The 27,290-nt window shown below is 47.0% G+C and overlaps 1 protein-coding gene across 1 annotated transcript; it reads left to right on the forward strand.

Moving 5' to 3' along the window:
• The first annotated feature begins 1,328 nt into the window (after nucleotides 1-1,328).
• NYX (nyctalopin) lies at nucleotides 1,329-27,023 on the forward strand. The gene is made up of 4 exons (XM_065900150.1): nucleotides 1,329-1,406; nucleotides 3,609-3,749; nucleotides 24,176-24,223; nucleotides 25,611-27,023. Exons 1-4 carry the CDS (start codon nucleotides 1,329-1,331, stop codon nucleotides 27,021-27,023), a joined length of 1,680 nt encoding a protein of 559 aa, XP_065756222.1.
• Nucleotides 27,024-27,290: the final 267 nt, after the last annotated feature.

Raw genomic sequence — 27,290 nt, forward strand, 5'->3', positions numbered from 1 at the left:
GACCAGGGCTGTCCCCTGCATTGGGAGCGTGGGAGTCTTAACCACTGGACCGCCAGGGGAAGTCCAAATGAATACAAATTTTAAAAGTTTCTCGGTTAACTGGGAAATACAGTATTAACTTCTAATACAGTAAATATTGATAGATATAACCCATATAAACAAAGGCTTTTGGGGATCCTCAATAATTTTGAATGAAGAGTGTAAAGGAGTCCTGAAAGCCAAAAAAGTTTGAGAGCTTCTGACCAAAGGCATTATTAGGTGGATTTTTCTGTTAACTGCTGCAGAAATTGTACATTTCTGAAAAGCATTCCTGAATGACTTGGAACAGAATTCTTCTTGGGTGAGAACTGTCTTTGTTTAGAAAAGCAAACTAATGGGCCATTGTGGTTTTAGAAAGATAGCAGGGCTGGGGCCACCTGGGAATGAGACAGAGAGGAAGCCAGACTGCTCAGCATAAGAAAAGAATGAGAATCTGGGGTGAGTTTGCTCGGGAGAGGAACAAAGGAGAGGGAAAGTGTCCTCGGTGGGGAAAGGGGAGTGGAGTGAGGGGTAGATGAATGGCTGAGGCTACCTACATTATGTCTTAAACTCTCCAAGTCCTCTGTCAAAGTCTGCTACACATTCACGACAGCCTTGGTGAGTGGCGTTTTGGGGAGATCAAGGAAAAGGGGCTTTATTACATGTTAGGGTTGACAGGGAGTGGAGAGAAAACAAGAGGTGAAGTGTGGGTGATAGAATTCTGAGCAAACCCCGGAAATCAGAACCGGAAGTCACTAGGTAAAATGTACCCTTCACCACCCCACTATCCCATGATTCCCTGTAGATATTGGAAAAGGACACAGGGTTTCCCATCACAGGGGAATTTGAGAACAGTATATTAGAATTTCAAAGAGCTGCATCACTGTAGCTGGTGTCTGCATTAGCAAAGCGCTTGTCAGCTGTTTCCCAGAGGGTTTGGCATTTAACAGCTGAAAAGCTGCCCTCATCCCTTTCTAGGTGCCAGGAGACAGGACTCTTGTAACTCCTCCCCTCCTGGTGAAGACTTAAAAAGCAGGTACAGGTCTCTGGAGATCTTTTTGGATGTAGTCAAGTTGATTTTTCCAAACATGCAATCTCAGCATTTGATTTTATTACTGCTGCCCTCCGGGTTTTGGCAGGCTTACCTAAAAGTTGGCTACTTTTAAATGTTCATTTACTCTATTTACAAAGAAAAAGGTTTCTCTTGCCAGCATGCTTTCGCTCAGATTTGGGGACTCTGTACTTATTTAATATGTTTTAAAAGTCTAATGAGGAGTTAGTGAGCATTTGGAAACTTTGCAGCTTTCAGGATGAAAGCAGCCATCTGTGGTTATGACATCATCTCTGTTAATTACCCCTTTGCAAAAGTCTGCCTGAATGGAGAAGAGGTGGGTGTGTCTATGTGGGTATTTAACGTGATGATTAAAATATATTAATGATAGTTTTCACTTCTCAAGCACCCTACATCTTAGGATATTCTTTAAAAGTGCTTCCACAGGCTTTAATTAGCCCTTATAACTCTACTAGGAAGAAGTAAAACAGCTCCACTTTACAAAAGAGGAAAGTGAAACACAAAGAAGGGTCCTGTTTGGAGGTAGAATAAAGCTGCCTCCTCGCAGCTCAGCACTGAGCTCAATCTTTCTCCTCTGCTTGACCAAGAACTGACATTCACGAGCTTTAAATGAGAAGCACAGATTGGTTCCCATCTTGACACGCTAGACACCTGAGCCAAAACAGAACATTTTAGGTTCATGAGAAATTATTACTTATTATAAGCCACTTCCTAAAGTTATCTAAACAAACAAAAACAAGAAAACCAAAACAAATCAAAGGGACTATACAGCTCAGAAGTTCTGATTCTCAGTTTCCTCTGTAGTTTAACCATTTTGAGTTCTGGGTTATGTATGAAAATGTTCTAGATCAGAAAAGGAAAGCACGATTGCCAATTATTCCACTTTTTATAGGTTGTTTTCATTTTCAATGAAGGAAATATAGGAAAGTTGATAGGAATGCATGGAAGGAAATGCAGAGAAAAATATAAAATTTTCTTCCCACCAAATATATTTAGCTATGTATCTGAAAGGGGCCAAATGAGGAGCATACTTTTAAAAAGCTATTATGAAAAAACTTCAAACACACACAAAAGTAGAGGCACCCCCATGTATTCATCACCCAGTTTCCACATTTATCAACCTTCTGCTATTTTTGTTTCAATTCTCCCTGCCCCTTGTTTTGTGGGAGTATTTCAAAGCAAATCCCAGATATCATATTTCACCATAATTACTTCTGTATTTTTCCTAATGCATAGAATTTAAAAAATAGAACCATAGTACCATTATCACACCCAACAGAAAACCAATTCTTTAATATTATCTAATAATCAATCTGTATTTAGTTTCTACTGATGGTTTCAAAATTGTCTGAAAATTGCATTGACTGCTATCTCTCTTTTTTTTTTGGCCGTGCCATGTGGCTTGCAGGATCTCAGTTCCCCCACCAGGGATCGAACCCAGGCCAAGGCAGTGAAAGACTGGAATCCTAACTATTAAGCCACCAGGGAACTCCCAGTGACTCCCTCTTTAGTCTCTTTTACTTAACAGATCTTCCTTCTTCCCCTTCGTCCCCCATTCCATTCATTTGTTGGGAAAACTGGATCATTTGCCCTGTAGAACTTTCCACAGTGTGTATTTAGCTTATTGTGTCTTTGGAGTCTTTTAACATATTTCTCCATCCTTCACATTTCTTTAAATGGTAGCTAGATCTGGAGGCTTGATTAGCTTCAGGTTCTTTTTTTTTCCCTGCCCCAAACACTTCAATGGTAGTGCTCTGTGCTTTCTATTATGTCAGATCAAGAGGTACCTAATGTCTGGTTGTGCCACCTGGGGGGTATGTTTAAGAACGATCCGTAGGATGCATGATTTCATTGCAATACAGTGATTTCCTCATTCTATCACTTCTGCATTTATTATGTGTGATTCTTTTATAAAGAAAAACTTTCCCTTATCAACTAGTGTATTTGGTTACCCTGAAATACAACCCATAAAGGAAAGGCAAGATAAATGCTTGATTCTTTCCCTTTAGTTATCACCTTTCAGAATAACACCCTAGTAACCTCAAAAGTCTACTGAGGAGTTTTTCAAATATCATTATAAACTCATGGATTTAACAAATATATTTATTTCATTTTACAGTCAATATTCTTATTGGTCCATCTTTGGCCAGTGGAACCACTCAACGTTCCTTCTACTCAAATATCTTTGATGGCTTATCTTCTGAAATAATAAGACGTTCCAGGATCATGTTGTACTTTGCCTGCCCCAGACCTGGAAACAGACTTTTCTTCAAGGAGCTCTGGTTCCTTTTACTTGGAAATGAAGACACCTACCTTTGATGCAATTTAAAGAGCGATGATTTCAAAAGAGACTCCAAGGAGGTGTACCTTTGGGCAGTGGGCAGCTTTTGTTGAGTGATACGCCAGGAAGGGACCCTGAGCCAGCTCTTCATTTACAGATGAGCAAACAGAGTTATCAGCCACAATCGGAGCTACATAGCCGGGTCAGGAGGGCAAGGCTCTGGGACACCTTCCCCAGGGTGTGACCTTTGACAAGTCAGGCCCTCGCCCTGGCATCCCTTCCAGCCGGATATTCTGCGGCTCCAAGTACGTGACTAACGTTTCAGGCACAGATGCACCCTGGGACTTTCCCGGGCCTCCGTCCCGCCCCGCCGAGCCGGTGAGAGTGGCCCGCGAAGGAGGGGACGGGCGGGGGTTGAGGGCTGGGAGCCGCCCTGGCCCGGCTCCGGAGCCTCAGCGCCCTCTGGCGGCCGCGCCTGGTGGGGTGGGGCTTGGCGGGGGTGGGGCTTAGCGCCCAGCGGCTCCGCCTCTTCGCCCCCGGAGGGGTTGGGGCTGGGCCGGCGGATGCGGGCAGGAGCTGTAGAGGCTTCACAAGGACGTGACCTCAAGGGGAAAGAAACCACTGTGTCACGAGTAGTTGCTAACCGGGGTTAGCGAGCTGAACTAGTTCTCCGAAGCCCGGGGAGGGAGGGATGGAAGGAGGGGCTGCGCCGAAATGTCCAGGCCCAGGGGCTGGGCCTGCAGTTGGGGCGACGTCACTTCACGGGGAGTCCGCGGAATGAAGGCACAGTTTTCTCCGCCCCTCCCTTCCCCTCCCCCCAATTCCAGAAATGAGGCCCTTGAGCCCAGGCAGATCTAACCAGACCGTCGGAGCTGGTTTTCTATTGGAAGGTTGGAAGTGAAAGGAAGTAGGATGGTTTGCTCATAGAGAACAAAGGAGTTAGATGCTGTAGCCACAGAATGGGTTCAGCCAAGGTAGTTTAGGGGTGCCTGGCAAGAAGGGGAGTGACTCCCCTCCCCTTCCCCCTTTCCCCTTCTACTGCCAGCAGCGGGAGTGGCCACGGGGATGCGGATAGATTGTGTCCCTGTCTTACTAGGGTCTCGGAATAACCCAGGGACTGGGAGACAGGAGGACTGGGTCCTAGCTCCACTTCCACTCAACTGTCACCCTGGGGAGCTGGTCACTTAACCTTTGTGGGCCTCAGTTTCCCGACTTGAAGAGTGATGGTCTGGACTAGATTATGGAATAGTTTCAAGTACTGTAAGGCATGGGAAGTGAGGGTATCTGTCCTGAGACCACCGAGTAAGTCAGAGAAGAAGGTGGCGCCAGGGGCCAAGGCTGTCATGTGCCCCAGTCCTCCTTCCATAATCCCCCCCCGCCACCTCTGCCCACCAATTCTCACATGGGCTTCGTTAGCAAACATTTGTGCACCGCTGCCTGAATGCCAAACATAGGCTCAGCCCTGATGTTTGTAGGACCTGGGACAAGAGTACACACAGAGGACCACATACCATATGTCTAAATATTTAAAGGTTATAAATCAAGCCAACAAACTCTTAAGTGAAATGTGTTCTACCCTTCTACCTTGACACATATACCTCCATGAATAACAATCTGGAAGGCCAGGTTCAAGTTTGGAATTCTTGTATTCCCCAGCGTTCTGAGTAGGAATGTAGTGGCACAGAGAGTGGCCCCAGCTCAAGAGCTGTGGTGTGGCTTCCCTCTTTCCTGCCTGCGTCCATCCCACACCACAAGGGCCCTTTCCCGCACACGTCCTCAAGTGCAAACAGATGCCCTTTAAGGGGCCACTTCTCCAGTGTGCACAGTGGTGGTACAGTCTACCCTTGGAGGATGGACTAAGAAAAGCGGGTTCAGGATCTGTTGGGCAGGGTGTCCTGAGGTGCGGTGGCCCAATTCCTGGAAATCCCCGCCCCTTCCCCCAAATAGTTGGAATAATCCTCCCACTTATTAGCCTATGAAATTACCCAGCCCATAAAAACTAACCACCCCATATTTCAAGGCTCTCTCGCCTTCTGAGATGGCCCACACTCTATCTGTGGAGCGTGTTACTTTCTAAATAAATCCACTTTTTACCTATCACTTTGTCTCCGAATTCTTTCGGTGACAAAGAAAGAATCTCAAATTCGCCAGGAACAGTCCCAGGTACCCAGAATCCGGTGGACATCTCCTTGGCACTTTGACTGCTCGTCCTCCATCTTGCCCAGTCTGAGGGTGGTACCCGCCAGGCGTTAAGGGGGTGCAGACTTGGACCAAGCACAGCCCTGGACCATCTAGACACTCCAAAGGGCAGGGCTGATGCCTGTGGGCGAGGAGGGAGGATGCCAAGAGTGGCTCATTTCTTAGAGGAGGTAGTACTTGGGCTAAGCCTGCGGGAAGGTTGGGGTTTCAGCAGGTGGAAAAGTGGGGAAAGAAAGGAGCAAAGGCCTTGAGGATCAGCCATCCAGAGTCGGAATGTCTGTGAATTGTGACCATGGTGTAGAAAGGCTGGAGGCAAATCTGTGTCCTCGGAATATCGCCGTACAACGTAGGGTGCAGCCACCAGCTGTGCAGCCCTTGAGGGGCAGCCTCACCCATCAGAGCAGGATGAGACCCTGCAGCCCATCCCAGGGCAGCTCTGCACAGGGCAAGAGTCCCGACACCCCTCCCCACACCATGCCTCCTTGGTAATCAGCATTTCCTTACCAATTCCAAGTTGGGGAAGCTTAGCTACTCCCCCAGCCGCCCTGATTTGCTCTAAGAGATGAGCCTGGAAAGAAGTTTTCTTTAGGAATTGGTCCATCAGCCTCATTTTGCCTGCCAGCCAGAGGCTGCTGGAGAAGGAACGACCCCTCATCTCCTCTGGAGCAGCCTCTACCAAGGGCGGGAGTTGGTGGATAAGTGCCCCAGCTCCCTGCCCTGCAGGAGAGAGAATTCTGAGATGTGTGCTCTGTCTCGAAGAGCTTGCCAAGGGATTAGGCTCCGTTTGGTCACAGCACCAACTTGTTTGATAACACCATTGATTTCTACCTTCCTCACTCTCCTGCTGGTGCTTCCGCAATTGCTACACAAATCAAGTACTTCCATTCGTATCATTGTCCCAGGACCTGCCTCTGGGGGAATCTGAACTAAGCATAAGTACATTTCATGTTGCAGTTGGGCCGGGGCTTCGTCATCAGTAAATAAAAGCGTGGAATGACGCGATCGCTGACTTCCTTCCCAGGCTCTGCTGGAGTTTACCTCATCCTCCTGCCTCGTATCAAATGGAAACAGGGCACTTTGCTTTGTTTAACTCGGTGCCAGGCTGAACATGCCCTCGAGCGCTGGCCCTGCGGAATGGTCACGTTTCCCTGTGGTGTGTGTGTACATGTGTGCCAGCAGGAGTTGGGAGCAGAGGAACGCAAAGAATCTGGTTTAGTATCCAAGTCCTTCCTGAGGGTGCCCGTCGGAGGCCGCCGAAGTCTGAACCCCTGAACCCGAGGAGGAATTTTGTCTTTTCCTATCATTAGAGGCCCCGTGCTGAGTCCCTGCTGGCTGCCTCCAAACCAGTGCAGCAGGAATTACAAAGAAACACTAGGGGTCCCTCCCTCCCCGCCCCCCACACTGCTGATGGAAGCTTTTCTAGAAGGCCACCTGCAAAGGCAAAGCCTGGCGTCCTGGGCTGCCTCTATATCACGGGCTCACTTAGCTTACCCCTCCTCCCTTTTCCTGCCCCTCTAATCAGCCACCAGCTACATGGAGACAGAGAGCCAGCACTGGTGCTAACTGCCCCGGCAGCCCCCGAGTGGCTGGGGGCCTGCTGTCTTGCTCTCTGGATAACAGGGTCCAGTCTGAAGTTTCTCCTTGGGGGCATGACAGTCAATCGCACTTCCTGTGACAACCCCTCCCTCCTTGCTATTTTTCCCCTTGGGAACTAGGTTTTGATGACGAGGCTGCTTGTTCCCCAGTTGCTGTCAGTGTGACTAGCTGGCCCAGTGAATGGGCCCTTCGTCTCTCCCCCGACAGGCTTCTCATTGCTCCTTACTTCCCACTCGGGAGAAATGTCTGATTTCACAGGCAGAGGCGGTCTTCCTGAGGGAGAGCCTTGGTTTAGAGCCCCAGGCCCACTAGCCTGCAGAAGGCTGAAGGCAAGGTGGACCCAGTAAGCACAGCCCAGGGTTGTAGGTGCCGACAGGCTGCTCTCACAGCCACGTTTCCGTCTGTGGCCTGCTGCAGAGGCTCCATGGGGCCAAGGTTTGGAATGAAGGCTGCAAGGCTGCCCCTGACACGAGCGGTCACAAGGGGAGAGCTGCCTACCGCTCTCACCTGGGCAGGGTGAGCCCGCCCCTGGGGACAGGGACTTCATCTGGGGGGCTCCCTCTGCCCACATCCGTACCCCATCCCCAGTACGGCTTCCTTCCCAGCAGAGGTTATGACAAGTTCAGCCGTATTTTGGCTTTCAAGACCCAAATGGAAGAAAACAAAAATTCCCCAGGGCACAGCAGCCTCAGATGCTCAGCTTCACACCCCGAGACCTCTTTGTGGGATGGGACTCCTGGCCCATCAGCACCGGCACACCGAGGCCGTGACAGCCAGGATGTAGCAGGTTGCCATGGATACCTGGGAGCTTGCTCGAGCAGAGCTGAGGGCCAGACCCTACAGCCAGGCCCCGTGGATCTGCTGGGCCCAGAAGAATGTGAGGGCAGCCGAACTGCTGCCACCACCTTGAGCAGACCCCCTTCATCACTCCCCTAAACCAGGGGTCTCGGGTTGGGGTAGGGGTGCTGAGACATCCCCATTCCTAACCAGCTCCCAGATGCTGCTGCTGGTCTGAGGCCACACTCTGAGTCCTGATGGGTTTGAGAAATCTCAGCCAGCTTCTGAAAATGGCCCACAGACCTGCTGCCTTACGGGGTGGCAAGCATGGCCTTGACCCCAAAGCCGGGACTCTAGGCCTCGTGATAGTGAAAAGCCATCTCCAGTCTGTTTTTGGATCATCCGCCTTCAACCACTCCACAGAGAAAGGAAAGCAGCAGCCTGCATTTCGGGAAAACGTCATCATTTTAAGCTGTTCTGTCCCTTGCCCACCTCTCCAAGTGATATGACATGTCCTTGTTGAAAATGCTGATAATCCTATTTGGCAGGAAGCAAATTTCTGGCTGCAAATTGCTTGGGGCTGGGGTCAGGGCAGGAGGCGGGGTCTGCGGAAGGTTTAAGGAGAGAAAGGGGCCAGGCAGATGGAGAAGCTGAGGCCTGGGAATAAAGCTGATTGGTGTCAGCAAAATCTGTCACTGGCTTTGGTGATTCGAAAGGCAGACACGTTCTCTCATCTTTGTTAATCCTCATCTGATACAGGATTTTCCTGCCATTAAATCTGGAGAAAGAAAAATAGGCACACTCAGACCTGCATAAGCAACTATTTCTCCTCTGCCCCGGCTCACCATCCTCCCTGCCCCCACTTTCCTTCTCTGTCGAATCATTTTTAGCATCTGTGGCTGCTTGACTTGGGAGATGGATGGGCTGGGGGAGCCGAAGGGCACCTTGGAGGAGGAGCGGTATCAGGCAGAGCCCCAGGATGGTAAGCAACATTTGGGGACTATTCACTAACGCTTCTCTGCAGAGGTTTCCTCTCTGTCCATTTCCTTGCTGGGTTGTCAGTGAGTCCGTGTGAGTTGCTGCTGACGAAGGGTTTCCAAACACATCCAAGCTGTCAGTTTGGGGGGAGCATCTGATTGGCTGTTGTCACTGGTTTTTCTTAACCCGGCACCAAGGTGATGGGGAGAAATGCATGCAGAGAAGGGGGAAAGGCAGGGCATTCAGGAGGAAGTGGAGGTATAGAGAGGGGTCTGAGTGACCTGGTTGTCAAGGGACCCCTCCTGGGCACCCGGTGACCTGTGCTCTCTCCCCTTAGGTAGGGATTCCACAGCTGGGTGGTTCTAAGCCACCAGGTGCGTGAAAAGCTGCGGGATGCTGTTCCTGCTGCTGCATGGTGAGTTCCAAGGCCCCCTCCTTCCGTCCCCTAGCAGACACCTGCCAGTGGGTGTGGGGGTTGGGAAGTCAGTAGAAGATGCTAGAACATGCGTGGAAACGACAGGGCTTCTACCCAAGAAATGTGGGCTTCAGGTGGCTTCCATGAAAGCTGTACCTGGACACCAATACTCCTGATTAGGTTTCACTGAATGTGCGATCATGGGGGAGGGTACAGAGAGTTAAAGAAAACAGCAGGTCGGGGCGGCGGGGTGGTGTTTTTGTTTTTCTGTTTGTTTTAAAAACAAAACTCCCGAGCCAAATATATGAAATAAACTCTCGGTGGTTTTCTTATTCTAATTTCAGATATGAATTCATTGATGTAATTACCAAAAACTATAGTGGTTTTCTAATCACATTATTTTAAGCTCAAGAGATACGGGAACATATGTATATGTATAACTGATTCACTTTGTTATAAAGCAGAAACTAACACACCATTGTAAAGCAATTATACTTCAGTAAAGATGTAAAAAAAAAATCCCTTAAAGAAATCATCTTCCTAAAGGAGGAGGACGACATGAAAAATATCATGTTGGAATTATGTGATTATGGATGTTTAGGAATTTTTTCCAAGTTTTTTGGTCCTATTGTTATATGGGTTTTCATATAACAAGAAGACTCATCCCCAATTTTTTCCCACACTCTACAGCTCCAGGTGTTCCAACCCAACAGAGATAGCCCAAGGAGAAATCCCTTGTTAAGTTCTGCAGTAAGCAACTTACACAGACTCTGTTCTTCTGACCCTCAGGTGAATGTATAATTATTTGAGGTTATAACGACCCACATAATAGACCTCTCTATGCCATGCTGGCAGAGAAAATGTTACCAGATAAGTCTAAGAACGGTAGTAATAGAATTTTCTTATTCTTTAATTCCACCTTTTCAAAAAGTAGAACTTGCTGTATTCAAGGAATCAACAGGTACACACTGTACCTTCAGTTCCCTCTAGGGATATCATGAGAGAGATAATTGCATACCCTTTGTCCTTGAGAAACTTACATTCTTTAATGGCCAACTCAATAAGTAAATGAGAAAAAAAAAAATTGGAACAAGGCTCAGGGAACAGTATGGATAAATAGGACATGACTTCCTAGCTGCAGGAGTCTCCAAAGGATAGAGGTTGACATTTATATAATTACAAACAGTCAGCTCCTTGCCATTTCTCCTACCTAGAAAGGATATGAAGTTTGATTGACTCATTGGGACAGAATGTTTGCTTCGAAGAGCCAACATTATTTTAATTCTGTACCCAAAGCTCTCCCGTTCCTCACAGAAAGCAGACAGTATTCATAGCCTGCATGCTGCCAAACAGGAACTGTCCCTGCTGCAGAGACCCGAAATACAGACAGGCTTCTTGTGACAAATTGGAGAGCTGAGCGGTGACATCATTTGCTAACAATAGATGCACTTAAAATTAATGACTATCTCCACATTCCCTGGCGCTTTCATTTAAAACGCACTCAGCGGCACAGACAATATTACTCTGACTACAAGTCACAAGGATTGCAGACAACGTGTTCCCGAGAAGCAGGCAGGGATAGGACTCTACCACCCCAGCTAGAGAAAAATGACTGAATCAGCCTGACAAAACAAGATCATGGTGGAATCAGAGGTGGCTCATAGCAGGGTAAATCTAGGGCAAAACTGAAACAGAAATTCTCCACAGGAGAGTCTCCTGGAAATGCCTCTCCTCTCCCCCCTCCCCCATGGCAACCCCTTCAGGGTCTTCCTGCTGTCCACAATATCCCACTTCCTTGCCTTGCTTTACAGGGGTCTTCACCCTCGGCTTGCTCTAAACCATGAGTCTTTAATGAGGGCCAGGATTTGGGGCTTATTTGCCTCCTGTCTCTAGAGTCTTACTGTAAGTTCTTTTTTTTTTTTTTTTTTTTTTTACTGTAAGTTCTTAATAAGGGTTTGCTTGTTGAATGGGTGAAGCTGTCCAGATTAGAACCATGACAATACCTGATAAAGGTCTTGCATTAAAAAAATATATATATAAAAAACTCTTCAAATCCAATCATAAGACAACCCAATTTTTAAAAATTGGCAAACATTTTTGAATAGCTGTTTCATCAAGGAAGATATGCAAAATGCTAATAAGCATATGAAAAGATGCTCCACATCAGTAGTCATTGGAGGAATGCAAATCCAAAGCACAATGAGATGCTACCTCACACCCACTAGGATGGCTAGTCAAAACGACCATAGCAATCCCACTCCTAGATAAATGGGAAATGAAAACACATGTCCACAAAAAGACTTGCGCCCAAGTCCTTAGTCACTATAGGTGACTTTAGTCACTTTAGTCAGCTTTAGTCACGATAGGTGAAAACTGGAAGCAATCCAAATGTCCATCGGCAGGTGACTGAATACGCATATGGCGGCACAGCCGTACGACGGAACACTGCTCAGCAATAATAAGGAATCAGCTGATCTTCGGAGCGACATTGATGAATCTCACAAACACAATGTTGACTGAAAGAACTATTTTATTTCATTTACATGAAGTTCTAGAACAGGCAAGACTATACTTCGGAAACTGTATCCTGGAGCAGAGGATGGGGAGGGGACTGCTGTCAAAGGGGCCTGAGAGGGCTTCCCTGGTGGGAAAGTGGTTGAGAGTCCGCCTGCCGATGCAGGGGACGCGGGTTCGTGCCCCGGTCCGGGAGGATCCCACGTGCCGCGGAGCGGCTGGGCCCGTGAGCCATGGCCGCTGAGCCTGCGCGTCCGGAGCCTGTGCTCCGCAACGGGAGAGGCCACAACAGTGAGAGGCCCGCGTACCGCAAAAAAAAAAAAAAAAAAGGTGCCTGAGGAAACTTTCTGGATAGTAGGAATATTCTAAATTGTGATTGGGGTGGGAGTTATGTGGGTGTATATGTTTGTTATACTTTCTGAACTACGTACACTTAAAATGGATATGTTTTATCGTAAGTAAATTATACCTGAATCAACTTGACTTAAAAGAAAAAAAGGAAGGTTGTAGGGAGAGAGCAGCTGCACCCCAAGGAGAACAAATCCCTCGTTATTGAGGGTCAGGCACTGTGGAGAGCTAGGTAGTAGGTGGGTGAGATTCATCAACGTCATTACATAGATAAGTAGCTCCTTCCTTTTGATTGCCAAGTAGTTTTCCCTTGCCTGGGTGTACTGGTTTGTTTATCCATTACTCTATAGTTGAGCACTTAAGTTGTTTCCAGTTTGGAGCAGTTGTATTTAGACCTGGAGGACTTTCTGGGGCCTAGTGTTCTCCTCCTCAGATGGGACAGCTCTCCACCTCGAGATCCACAGGGCCTGCGAGGCCGTCAGCAGACCACGCCTCTGAAGACCAAATGATTTCTCCACCCGCCCCCCCATGATTCACATTGGCCAGCAAAGCTGCAGTGTGAATCCATGAGCCTTTCTTTTCTGTCACAGAAGATACCTGCATGATGTGAGAAGCAAGTTCTGGGGTCACTGTGAGATGAGAGGCCATGGAATGGTCTCCCTCACTGCATTTCTGCTTCCCTTAGCCCATTTGGTTCTGAAAATCCAGCACTGGGGCTTGGTCTGAGGAGTAATTGGGATAGCATTTACCGAGGGTGGGAGGGGAATGACTTGTAGAGCCAAAGTGGCTGAAGAGAGTTTGCTGAAATCAGAAAATGGACCACATTTTCCCTTGCTATTTTGGCTTCGTGAGGCACAAGTTCTTTGAAAACAATGAGGATGAAGAAACACTTCAAACTCAGCCTGTGGTTGGAAACTCCATGAGTAACTCTTTTCCTAGCAAACCTCAAGGGGCAAAGGCATATACTCGAAACGCTGAGGACCTACGGAGAAATCCCTCAGCTGGTCTGCATTAAGACATCATTCCAAAAAAAATATAATTAAAAAGAGACATCATTGTGCGGGCATCTGAGCCCGGCCATCGCCGCCTGCCTCCCTGCAGCTCGGGGGCTGGCCAGTATATTGGACCAGAATACAAAGGCAGGGACCCATTTCTGGTATTTGCCCCAATTCAGGGACACCTTGTACCTTTTTTGTTGTTGTTTGAAGTAAAATTCACATAACAGAAGATTAACCATTAACCAGTTTAAAGCGTACAATTCGGTGGCATTTAGTACATTCACATCCCAAAAGGAAACCCGGTACCTATTAAGCAGTCACTACTCTGTTCTTTCCGTCAGCCCCAGGCAACCACTAATCCACTTTCTTTCTCCATGGATTTGCCTATTCTGGATACATCATATAAGTGGAATCATATGTGGCCTTGTGTGTCTGGCTGCTTTCCCCTAGCATAATGTTTTTGAGGTTCAGCCACGTTGTAGCATGTGTCAGTACTTCATTCCTTTTTACGGCAGATTAATATTCCACCGTGTAGCTAGACCATGTTTTGTTTATCCATTTACCTGTTGTTGAACATTTGTTGCTTCCATCTTTGGGCTATTGTGAATACTGCCTTATGGACGCTTGCGTACAAGTATTTGTTAGAACACCCACTTTCACCTAGGAGTGGAATTGCTGGGGCATGAGATAACTTTATGTTACATCCTGTAGTGTTTGATACCACACAGACGAATCCCATCTTTATAAAGTTGGTCCACCTAGACCCCTGTTTTTTTGGGGGGGGGATTGGATTTTCTTTTTTTATTTCTTTTATTTTTGGCTGTGTTGGGTCTTCATTGCTGCGCACAGGCTTTCTCTAGTTGCGGCGAGCGGGGGCTACTCTTTGTTTTGGGGCGCAGGCTTCTCATTGCAGTGGCTTCTCTTGTTGTGGAGCACGGGCTCTAGGCATGTGGGCCTCAGTAGTTGTGGCACAGGGGCTCAGTAGCTGTGGCTCATGGGCTCTAGAGTTCAGGCTCAGTAGTTGTGGCACATGGGCTTAGTTGCTCCGAATCATGTGGGATCTTCCGGGAGCAGGGCTTAGAACCTGTGTCCCCTGCGTTGGCAGGCGGATTCTTAACCACTGCACCACCAGGGAAGCCTGATCCTTGGTTTTTGACTTGGGCTATATATTGGAATTCCCTGTGGAACTTTTTAGAGTGCCGATGCCTGCTTCCACACCTGAAGATTCTGATGTAATCTGTCTGGTGAGTTGTGAGTTGGTTAAAAGCTCCTTAGGTGATTCTAATGTGCAGCCCAGGTAGAGAACCATTCTAGATTCTTCCTTTGTAGTTTACTTGTAGTAATAACTTCAGTATTCTGACACTTGGTATTTTGCTTTCCACTCTGGGGCAGATATTCACATGGTCCTTGAAGTACTGGTCCCCTTGGTGAGATTGAATCTTGTGACAACAGTGGCTCATGGAATCTGCTGTTAGCTTGGCCCAATGCTTTCACAGCTGTTTCAAGTATTACAAGTCATTTGTTCCTCATAATTGTCCACCTATTACAGATAAGGAAACTGAGATACAAAAGAAAAAAAAAAACAACAAATAAAGCAGTATGAGAGAGCAGGGGGGAAAAGGCAGTGTCATCAGAGTTTACGAGAGATTTAGCGTGAGAGGCCGCACCCTCAGGAGGAGTGTTTCCAGACCAAATGCTCTGGAATGCCCCACATGTGAATCCTGGAGCTATGACAGAGGCAGGCTGAGCGGAGGCCCATCCTGCTGAATTTCTCATCTTCCCCTCCCTACCTCAGGCTGGGAATAAAAGCACTGAAGCCTTTTCAGATTTCCACATGGAGCCTTCCCAAAAATTCTGATGGGAGAAAATAAATTGCCAAGTAACTGCCAATGAGTTTGACTTTCTCTTCTCACAAACTGGGATCTTTATTTTAATTGGTAAATGTTTTTTTGGCCAAGGGATTCCCATGGAACTCAGCTCTGGACAGCCAAGGAGATTTGTCTTTGGAATGATCCCTTCTGATTCCAGGAGAGGCCGCTTTTCATTTGAATTTGGAAAAATTGGGGATGGCCTAAACAATTTTTGATTCCATTTTCTATATTTCCTGCCAATGAATGGCAAAGAGCTTCCTTTTGGTTGAGGGGGTGCTGCCTGGTCTTGAATTTGAGTCGTTTTCTCTTTCAAGGTGAGGAGTTCATGAGATTCTCAGGGAAAGGGGGAGGGGCCAGAAGGAGGAGATGGTACCCAAGGGATTACGGGAACCTGTCTTACTTAGGACGTTGCTCAGGAATCTCACTGCAAAGCCATAGAACCCGCTCCAGGTCACTGAAGATGAGAAAGGGTTTATTCAGGGATGCTAGGTGTTCCCAGGCTTCCTGGTTGGAGGTCCACTGCCCGGAGCAATGCCTAAGTCAGGTAGTGGGGCAGTTCCAGCAAAGACCCCATGGCCACCACCACTGGCGGACACACCTGACCGTTCCCAGGCAACATGCTGGGTGCTGGGTGCCTGAAATTCCACCATGGGAGCCTGGAAGCCAGATGCCCTCTGCCACCATCCTGGCCAGAAAATGGTTTCTGCCTGACGCCTACTTCTGACAGGCAAAGCTAGGTCACATGCCTGGGCCCTAACTGCAAGGGAAGTTGAGAAAAGAGAGTTTCTGGCTTCTGTGTTGAGGAGGCGGGACTTATAATGTAGGAAATTCCCTAAATGTATGAACAGTACTTAAAAGGAGCTGGGTAGCCGGAAAAGGCATCAAATGTCCACTACAAGCAGAGACGGTGTGGTTGTAAGGAACAGAAATCCACTGGTCTGCCCAGATGTTTTGAGTGGGTTTCTGAAATGGAAGCAGGGAAATGTCACAGAAATAGCTATAGCAGGGCCTTATGGGAACTAAAGGGAGCTTTCCACTGTCCCTTATCTCCTTTTCTGTGATTCTCATGGCCAATCTACTCCTCTCTCTGCACACCAGTTTCCTTTCCTTGCCTTTGGCTCCCACTCCCTGATGACTTTGACCTGTACATGGCTTTGGTACAAACCCCAGCCCCAATGCTATATAGCAGTTGGTGCTCACATGATCTCGCTGCCTGTTCCATGTTCACAGGGAAGGAACGAACCTGATTGGCTCTGCTTAGGTCAAATGTTCACCTGGGCTTCCCTGGTGGCGCAGTGGTTGAGAGTCCGCCTGCCGATGCAGGGGACACGGGTTCGTGCCCCGGTCTGGGAAGATCCCACATGCCGCGGAGCGGCTGGGCCCGTGAGCCATGGCCGCTGGGCTTGCGCGTCCAGAGCCTGCGCTCCGCAACAGGAGAGGCCACAACAGTGAGAGGCCCGCGTACCGCAAAAAAAAAAAAAAAAAAAAGTTCACCTGCAGTCCAAACAGCTGTGGCTTGGAGGAGGCTGCAGAGAAATATGGGGTTTTGAGTGGGGTATTTTTTCTTAGACGTGGTGCTTGGCAACAGCTGCTGTCCAACTGTGGAAAATGAGAGCCAGAAGGGCCCTCCAAGGTCAGAAGTGCAGGCTCTTCAGTTCACAGTTAAAGAAACAGAAGCTCAGAAAGGCTAGGGTTGGGGGGTGGGGGATAGTACAGTACAGTGGAAAGACAAAAATCAAAGGTTGATGGTGTTTAACCACCCTGAACCTGAGTTTCCTCTTTTTGTGAGTAGAAGAGAATACTTACATTGCAGGGTTGTCATTAAATGGAATAATATATATAGCAAGCTTTGGCCCGAGCAAATACTTATTAAAAGTTGGTTGTTATAAGAGCAAAAGAAACCCATAAACTGTGGTTAATTTGAATAGCATTAGACATGCTTATATCACCTGGACAACATATGTATGGTACCATACTTCCCAAACTCTGCCCTGTGCATATTTGCTGTCTTTGGGCGTGGAATACGTCTGCAGGCCATGTTCTGTTGAGCTCCCAGAGCCACTTCAAGCAGCTCTGTTCTGGGACTGCATGTACATGTAATCGTATAGTATGTACTCTTATGTCAGCTCTCTTTTGCTCACTGTAATGTTTTTGTTGTGTCAATAGTTTGTTCCTTTTTATTTCTGAGTGGTATTCCACTGTATGGCTATATTGTAATTTCTTTCTCTGCTGTTGAGTAATTTCCTGTTTTGGTCTATTCTGAATAAGCCCCAGTGAACTTTCTTGTACAGTCTTTATGTGGACATTTTTTTTTCATTTCTCTTGGGTAAATACCTAGGAATGGAATTGCTGAATCATAGTCATATGTTTAGCTTTAATAGATACTGTCAAAGTTTCCCAAAGTTATTGAACTATTTTCCACTCACATCAACAATGTAAGAGAATCCCGTTGTTCTATATCCTCACCAGTATTTAGGGTTGTCAGCCATTCTAGTGAGTGTGTAGGGAAATCTCACTGTAGTTTTAATTTGCACTTCCCAAATGGCTAATGATGTAGAGCACCTTCTCTTGTGCTTAATGGCTACTTAACATATTCTTTTGTAAAGTGTTCAGGTCTTCTACTCATTTTTATTTAGTTTGTCTTTTCATTATTCTTCATTTGTAGGAGTAGTTTTTATATTCTGTATACAAGTCACACACACATACAGGCACACACACAAATGATATCTTTTTTAAAAAATAGCTTTATTGAAATATAATTGGCATATAACAAATTAAACATATTTAAAGTGTTCCCTCATGAAACCATCAGCACAATTGAGATAATGAACATATCCCACATCCATCACCCGCAAAGTTCATGCCCCTTTATAATCCTTCCCTTCTGCCCCTCCCTGCCCCCCCCATCCATCCCCAGGCAACCACTGATCTTTCTGTTACTATAGACTAATTTGCAGTTTCTAGAATTTTTTGTAAATGGAATCATACAGTATGTGCTCTTTTTTGTCTGGCTTCTTTCATTCAGCAGAATTATCTTGAGAGTCATCCATGTTATATGTATCAATAATCCATTCCTTTTTATCACTGAGTAGTATTCCATTGTATGCATATATCATAATTTGTTTACCCATTCAACTCTTTTTTAAAAAAATATATCTTAGAAGTCTTTCCATGTTATACAAATAGATCCATCTCCTTTTTATTTATTTATTTATACATTTATTTATTTATTTATTTTTGGCTGCGTTGGGTCTTCGTTGCTGTGCGCGGGCTTCTCATTGCGGTGGCTTCTCTTGTTGTGGAGCACGGGCTCTAGGCATTCAGGCTTCAGTAGTTGTGGCTCACGGGCTCTAGAGCGCAGGCTTAGTAGTTGTGGCTCACGGGCTTAGTTGCTCCACGGCATGTGGGATCTTCCCGGACCACGGATCGAACCTGTGTCTCCTGCATTGGCAGGCAGATTGTTAACCACTGCCCCACCAGGGAAGTCCCCCCATTCAACTCTTGATGGGTGTTGGTGTTATTTCCAGTTTTGGGTTATTATGAATAAAGCTGCTGTGAACATTCATGCCCAAGCCTTTTGTATGGACGTGTGCTTTTATTTCCCTACAAGTAGAATGGGTCAATCATAAGACAGGTGTATGATTAACTTTTAAAGAAACTGCCACATTGTTTCCAACATGGTTGCACCATTTGACATTCCTACCAGCAGTGTAAGAGAGTTCCAGTTATTCTATATGCTCTCCAACACTTGGTGTGGTCAGTCTTTCTAATTTTAGTCATTCTAATAGGTGACTATTTTAATTTGCATTTCCCTAACAACTAATAATGTTGACCGTCTTTTCATGTGTTTATTTGTCTCCTGTATATCTTTTTTGGTAAAGTGTTTCTTCTAATATTTTGCCCATTTATTAATTGGGTGATTTATTTATTTATAGTTTATTATTTAATAATATTATCAAATAAGTTTATTTATAAAATTATATTTATTTGAATATTATTATTTAATAAATTATTTATAATTTGTTGCCTGTTTTCTTATTATTGAGTTTTGAGAGTTCTTTATAAATTTTGAATACAAGTCATTTATGAGATATATACAGAGAAAATGTACAGATATTTTCTCACAGTCTGTGGCTTGTTTTTTCATTCTCTCAAGTGTCTCTCAAAGATGAGAACTTTTAAATTTTGATGAATCTAATTTATTACTTTTTTCCTTTATGGTTAATGCTTTTTTTTTTTTCCCTAAGAAATCTTTGCCTACTGCTAGGTCACAAAGATATTCTCCTGTGTTATCTTCAAGAAGCTTTATAGTTTTAGCTTTTACATTTAGGTCTTTGGTCCATTTAACATGAGTTTTTGTGTATGCTGTGAGGTAGGGGTTGAGATTCTTTTTTATTTTCTAGGGATTGCAATATGCATCTTTAATTTATCATGGTCTACTTTTCTTCCCCCATGGAAAAACCCTCTTGTGTATTTGATTAAACAAAAATAAAATAAGCTACATAGGAACAATTTTAAAGTCCAAAGAGACACCAACTTTGTCTGAAGGCTGCAGTAGCTGATGGAGCATCTCCTTGCTACCTTTCCCAGCCTTCTCTGTGGACTACAGCGATACATTCAGAAGCTTGTTAGCTAACACAGGAGTTTTTGAACACTTTCCCATTGTTTCTTCACCTGCTCATTGTCTGTCATGCCTGGGGCCTGCAGTATATCATTTAAGATTTAAAAGTAAAAATCCGGGGGTGGGGGGAACCCACCCCAAACAAAAACCCACCTTAAAGGTTTGGGGAAAAGCCTTTGCTTCCCCATTCTCCACTTAATTGACAAGATCCACACCACCGCTGCAATGCCCATTCTTAAAAGCATCAAGAGGCAGTCAGCACCCAGATGGGCTTGCGGCATGGTTTCTGTGGCCCACGCAGTTATGCTGGTGGTGCATATCCCTTACATCAAGTCTGTATCGTGGTCTACTTTGAATTAGTCCTATACAGTTTCATGTGTAACACGAGATCCTTATGAGTACAATTTAGTTTACCCTTCTTCTCATTCTTTATGCTATTGTCATATTTTTCATTTACATATGTTATAAATTCCACAACACATTGTTATTTTTGCTTTCAACAGTCACTTGTCTGTTAAGTAATGAAGGTCTTTTATATTTAGTGGCATATTTGCCATTTCCATTGCTCTTCATTCCTTCCTGTAGATCTGACTTTCATCTAGTGTCATTTTCCTTCTAGCTAAACAATGTCTTCACCTCTTGTTGTGCAGAAGATCTGATGGAGATGCATTTTCTCAGATTTTGTTAACCTGAAAGCATCTCTATTGTACTTCATTTCTGAAGATACTTCCATTGGATATAGAATTCTGGGTTGCCAGATTTTGCTTTTGTTTCAGCAGCTTATAAGACATAATTCTATTGTCTTATGCCCTCCACTGTTTCTGATACGAAATCAGTCATCACTTTTTTTTTTTTTTTTTGGCGGTACGCGGGCCTCTCACTGTTGTGGCCTCTCCCGTTGCGGAGCACAGGCTCCGGACGCGCAGGCTCAGCGGCCACGGCTCGTGGGCCCAGCCGCTCCGCGGCATGTGGGATCCTCCCAGACCGGGGCACGAACCCGTGTCCCCTGCATCGGCAGGCGGACTCTCAACCACTGCGCCACCAGGGAAGCCCCGAGTCATCACTTTTTAATTGACGTTTACTCTATGTAACGTGTCTTTTTTCTTTGGATGCCTTAAAGAATTTTCTTTCTACTTTAGTTTTCAGCAGTTTGTGATGTGCCTAGATAATATGTGTGTGTGTGCGCGTGTGTGATATTAGTTGGGGTTTGCTGAGCTTTGTGTTTTTAATCAAATTTTGGAAATTGTCTTCAATTATTTTTTTGCCATATTCTCTTTTCTCCTCTGGGGCTCCAAATACATGCATGTTAGTCTAATTGCTTGATATTGTCCCATAGGTCACTGAAGCTCTGATCATATTTTTTCCAATCTTTTTTCTTCCTGAGCTTCATTTTGGGTAATTTCTATTGACTTCTTTCAAATTCATGAATATTTATTCCGTTGTGTCTAGTCTGCTGTTTTTCTTATTCAATGATTTTTTAAAAAAATTTCAGACATGGTATTATTTCAGTACTAAGATTTCTACTTGGTTCATATTCACAGTTTCCATGCCTTTTTTTTTAATTGACCCATACTTCTAAAATTCACATTCCCCACGTCCTCGTGCATTATATCCATCTTTTCCTATAAATTCCTAAACATAATTATAATAAATCCTTGTTTTGTAATTCTAACATCTGGGCTGTCACTGTGTCTACTTCTGTTAACTATTTGTTTTCCTCTTGAGCAATGTCGTGTTTTGCTTCTTCTTCACATATCTAGTATTGTTTGATTGTATAGCAGATATTGTGGTTATAGAAACTCTAGATCCTCTTATCTTCCTTTGAAGAGTGTTGAATTTCCTTCTGGCCTTCAGCTAAACTACTGGCAGATCCCCTTGATACAGGGGAAGCTTGGTTTCAGTCTTTGTTAGGGAAGGCCTAGTTCCGTTTTACCCTTTGCCCTGGGAAATGGTCTTTATTCCTGAGGTGTGGCCCTCCGGGGGTCGAGGTGTTTTATAAGAGCTTCTAACTAGGTGGACTTTGAACTCTTAATCTGCTTCCCATTACTGGGAAATTGCTGAAATCTCTGTTTCGTTCTTTTGGAGTTCTGTTCTTGGCTTCTTGGACTCACTCCATATACATGCACTTTAGGACTCAAACAAGGATCTAAGCAGAGCTTGTGTGCAAATTTTGTGGCTCCCTCTTTCCTATGGTTTCCCTCCTCAATTTCCAGCCACTGTTGCTGCTATACACTCTGACCTCTAATTTCTCAGCCCAGTAAGACTCTCGCTTTCTGCTTGAGCTCTACTGCCCATGTGCAGTGTGGACTTGAAAATGCCCTCAGAGGAAAAGCCAGTTAAATGTGCCTCTCACTTAGTTTGCTTCTTTTCATTTAAGGGTCGTATCTACTCTGGTGGCCTGTTTAGGTTTCTCTCCAGTGCCTTCAAGTGATTTTTTTTTTTAAGTGATTTTAAAAAAAAATTTAAGTACAGTTGATTTACAGTGTTGTGTTCAAATGATTTTTTAAAAGTATCTTTCCAGAGTTGACACTAGCAATCAGCAGAAATGTTAGTCTGATCAAGCTACTCTGCCATTATTGCAAGCAGAACTCACCCAAATATGTTATTATTCTTTAATTTAATTAATTAATTAATTGGCGGCGCCTCATAGCATGGGGGATCTTAGTTCACCGACCAGGGATTGAACTCGCGCCCCCTGCAGTGGAAGTGCAGAGTCTTAATCACTGGACCGTCAGGGAAGTCCCTATGTTATTATTTTTTTTAATTTTGTTTTGGGGACTTTCCTGGTGGCGCAGTGGTTAAGGATCCGCCTGCCAGTGCAGGGGTCACGGGTTCGAGCCCTGGTCCGGGAAGATCCCACGTGCTGCGGAGCAACTAAGCCGGTGTGCCATAACTACTGAGCCTGTGCTCTAGAGCCTGCATGCCACAACTGCTGAAGCCCGCGCGCCTAGAGCCCGTGCTCCGCAACGAGAAGCCACCGCAATGAGAAGCCCGTGCACAGCAACAAAGACCCAACACAGGCATAAATAAATAAAAATTTTGCTTTGGTGCCCTGTTTTTCTGGCTCACTAGGCATATACTCAGTCTTCATATTGGGTAAACCAATACTGGAGTTTGGTTGTCTGTTCTGAGAATTTACTTGATTTAATTTAAATTTCACTAAATAGTCCAGTAAATTAGTTATTGTTCCTAATGGCTATCAAAGTTTCAGAGGCTGAAAATAGGTCTCTAAGAGTGACATCTTGAGTGTTTAAAGTTAAAAAAAAAACCCACTTTAATCTATTTTGTGAAATAGGTAATACATTCACATGGCTCAAAATGTACAAGGTAAAAAGATATACAATAAAAAGCTTCACCCCCACCCCTCTTGCATGTATTAAAAAAAAAACAACTGGCAGCCAAAGAGCCCAAACTTTGATCTCTTGCGTTATGCAAGCAAATTGGTTGTATCCTGTCTGTCATAATCCCATGAATTCCTTAACAAAGTTTTAAAAATAAATGACATCCCCCAGCAGGGATTGTTACAGAGGAAGGCGTCAATTCTATTTAATTCTGCAAATACTTACTGAGACATACAGTGTGCCTGGAACAATATTAGCTATTGTGGAGCAGAAACATGAGTCATATGGTTGAGAGTGTGCACTTCCCTTAATTAGAAAGGAGAAGAGAGTAGAATGAAGGACTATTTGTAAGGAAATCTGATGCCTCTGCTTGACCCAGTTGGAAGAGTTAATAGAATAAGGTTCTGCCTCTGTCCAGCTGATGCCTGGAGTTAAGGTTACATTCTTGGCCCTGTCTCTCTAACAGGATGTCTGTCTGTCCCGCCCAGCAGCTGCCCCGTTTACAGCCAAGCCCAGCACAGGGTCCAAGAACCTTGCTGGAAGCTTGGTGTCTAGTTCACAGTTCTTAGGGAGAGGGAAAAGCTAAGTCTCTGGAATATCAGAATTTTGAACTAGCTACAGTTTACAACTGAAGGGTTCCTCAAAGGGCTGAGTGTTCTCCAGCCAAGTCTGAAAGGGCTGAATCCCCTTCCTAGAAACTGAGAAAAACATGAGTGTCCATAACAGATGTACTGAAAAGACATTGGAAGCTGAGCAAACCTACAGAGGCAGCAGCGAGCACGTCTATTGATACATACTCCTTGTGTGGCCACACCTTCAGGTTCCCACCAGGGCTTGGATAGGCAAGGCGGCATAACGTGTATACAGTGGGAGGGACTGCACGGTAGCCAGGGTGTTGGCCGGAATTTGGGAGTACTGTCGAGGACAGGTAGAAATTATGAATAGCAGTGGTCAGGTTTTACATCTGGGCACCTTTGCTCCTCTGCAGGAATTTCAGATGGAGCACATTCCACCTGCCAGCTGCTCCTGGCCAGAAAATAAAACTTGTGCCTCTTCCATCCTGCCTTTTCCATTGGAACTGAAGATGGGGCTTGGGACTTCTGGCTACCATACAGAAGCAGGCCATGCCATTCTGCTTTCCTGCAGGTGGCAAGCCACCTGGAGGGCTTTGGAAGGCTTTATCTGATCCTCCATTCAAATGCTCAGAACAAAATTAATTTATAAGCACCAGTCCTTCCCCTGAGGATGGAAAAAAGGCTCTAGAGAGTGAAGACTGGTGACTGGAATTAACCACACAGTGTCCACAAGCAATTTTTGAGATGTGTAAGAAGGTCATCGATAGTTTATTTAGTATGCTGTCCTTATGGCTTAATTATAGTGACTGTTAAAGAAAAAAAAAAGATTGATAGGCTTTACTTTCATTCCCAACCTGTTTCCTAATTCTCCCTTCTTAATGAGGCTTAATTTGCTCAGTGGGGGTTTTCAAAAATTGAATTATTATTTTTTAAAAAAATTTATTTAATTAATTTATTTTTGGCTGTGCTGGGCCTTCGTTGCTGCGCGCGGGCTTTCTCTAGCTGTGATGAGCGGGGGCTACTCTTTGTTGAGATGCGCAGGCTTCTCATTGCGGTGGCTTCTCTTGTTGCAGAGCACGGGGTCTAGGGTGCGCGGGCTTCAGTAGTTGTGGCACACAGGCTCAGTAGTTGTGGCTCGCAGGCTCAGTAGTTGTGGCGCACAGGCTTAGTTGCTGCACAGCATGTGGGATCTTCCCGGACCAGGGCTCGAACCCGTGTCTCTTGCATTGGCAGGTGGATTCTTAACCACTGCAACCACCAGGGAAGCCCTCAAAAATTGAATTCTTACGGTGGGAGGGAATAGAGCAGCACCAATAGAAATATAATGCAAGCCACACATGTTTAAATTCTCTAAGCAGCCCAATAAAAAAGGTGAAAAGAAGCTATCGACATTGATTTTAATATTTTCGCTAACCCAATATATCTAAAATATCATTTCAACATGTAAGCAATATAAAAATTATTGATGAGATAGTTTACCTTCTTTTGGTACTAAGTCTTTGGGATCTGCTGTGTATTTTACTCTGCGAGCACACCTCAGTTCAGGCTACTCACATTTCAAATGCTCAACAGCCCCATGTGCATGGGGGCTGGGTACTAGGCAGCACAAGGCTAGAGCGTAGGCCACAGTGATGCCCTCCAGGTCCCTCTATGCATGCAGACAACAAGCCCTCTAGGTCGCGGTCTAGGAGAGCACAAGCCATGATACAGGTGGTGGGAAGCGGGATTTAGGATTGGGTCAGGTGCCTGGATTCCAGCTGAGTTTTGCTGATGAACAGAACTTGAGAGCAAAGGCGAAGGGCGTGATGGGTGGGGAAACCTGAGTAAGGTGTGGGAGGCGGAACGAGGCCCTTTGGAGGACAGGGCTCTGCGGGACGTTTGAGAACTTGGTGGATGGCCGCATCCTGCCACGCTTACGGGTAGGATTGGACCTGGGGCGATGCTGTGGCTGACAGTTGTTCCTTTTTTGTCTTTTCTCCTCCCTCCCCTCTCCCCCGTCCCCGCCAGCGGTGGTCCTCGGCCTGCCCAGCGCCCGGGCCGCCGAGGACGCCTGCGCGAGCGCCTGCCCGGCCGCCTGCGTCTGCAGCAGCGTGGAGCGCGGCTGCTCGGTGCGCTGCGACCGCGCGGGCCTCTTGCGGGTGCCGGCCGAGTTCCCGTGCGAGGCGGCCTCCATCGACCTGGACCGCAATGGCCTGCGCTTCCTGGGCGAGCGGGCCTTTGGCACGCTGCCGTCGCTGCGCCGCCTGTCGCTGCGCCACAACAACCTGTCCTTCATCACGCCTGGCGCCTTCAAGGGCCTGCCGCGCCTGGCCGAGCTGCGCCTGGCGCACAACGGCGATCTGCGCTACCTGCATGCGCACACCTTCGCCGCACTCGGCCGCCTGCGGCGCCTTGACCTGGCCGCCTGCCGCCTCTTCAGCGTGCCCGAGCGCCTCCTGGCCGAGCTGCCCGCCCTGCGCGAGCTCGCCGCCTTCGACAACCTGTTCCGCCGCGTCCCCGGCGCTCTGCGCGGCCTAGCCAACTTGACGCATGCGTACCTGGAGCGCAGCCGCATCGAGGCCGTGGCCTCCAGCTCGCTGCTGGGTCTGCGCCGCCTGCGGTCGCTCAGCCTGCAGGCCAACCGCGTCCGCGCCGTGCACGGCGGCGCCTTCCGCGACTGCAGCGCCCTGGAGCATCTGCTGCTCAACGACAACCTGCTGGCCGCGCTGCCGGCCGACGCCTTCCTCGGCCTCCGCCGCCTGCGCACGCTCAACCTGGGCGGCAACGCGCTGGGCCGCGTGGCGCACGCCTGGTTCGCCGAGCTGGCTGAGCTCGAGCTGCTCTACTTGGACCGCAACCGCATTGCCTTCGTGGAAGAGGGCGCCTTCCAGAACCTCTCGGGCCTCCTGGCCCTGCATCTCAACGGCAACCATCTCACCGTGCTCGCCTGGGCAGCCTTCCAGCCCGGCTTCTTCCTGGGCCGACTCTTCCTCTTCCGCAACCCATGGCGCTGCGACTGTCGTCTGGAGTGGCTGCGGGACTGGATGGAGAGCTTTGGGCGCGCCGCCGACGTGCCGTGCGCCTCCCCGGGCTCCGTGGCCGGCCTGGACCTCCGCCAGGTGGCCTTTGGGCGTTCCGCCGACGGCCTCTGTGTGGACCCCGAGGAGCTGAACTTCACCGCGTCCAGTCCAGGTCCGTCCCCAGAGCCAGCGGCCACCACAGTGAGCAGGTTCAGCAGCCTCCTCTCCAAGCTGCTGGCCCCGAGGGCCCCGGTGGCGGAGGCGGCCAGTACCACTGAGGGGCCGGTCAACGCCTCGCTGTCTGACAGCCTTCCCTCCCGGGGGGTGGGCAGCTCGGGCCACAAGACACCGTTTCTCCTGGGCTCTGGTCTTCTGCTCAGCGTGGCCCAGCACGTGGTGTTTGTACTCCAGATGGACTGACTGTGCCACACTGGAGTGGCCCAGATTGCCTTGCCAGGCAAGGGAGTTTAGTTAACTGGGCTTGATGGTGGTTGGTGTGGGGAGAGGGGAACAGGATGGGGGCAGGGGTGAAAATTACAGCGGAAGGTAGAAGGAACAGTTTGCCTCCAGAGATGGCCCTGGGAAGAGGAGGACCCTGGGAAATGCCATGTGTGGGAGGGGGGAGATTATGGATTTCTGCTCCTGTCACATGGGCATAATTGGAAAAGAAGCAAGAAGGAACATGTG

This window comes from Phocoena phocoena, chromosome X, assembly GCF_963924675.1.
Source record: "Phocoena phocoena chromosome X, mPhoPho1.1, whole genome shotgun sequence".
NCBI lineage: Eukaryota > Metazoa > Chordata > Mammalia > Artiodactyla > Phocoenidae > Phocoena > Phocoena phocoena.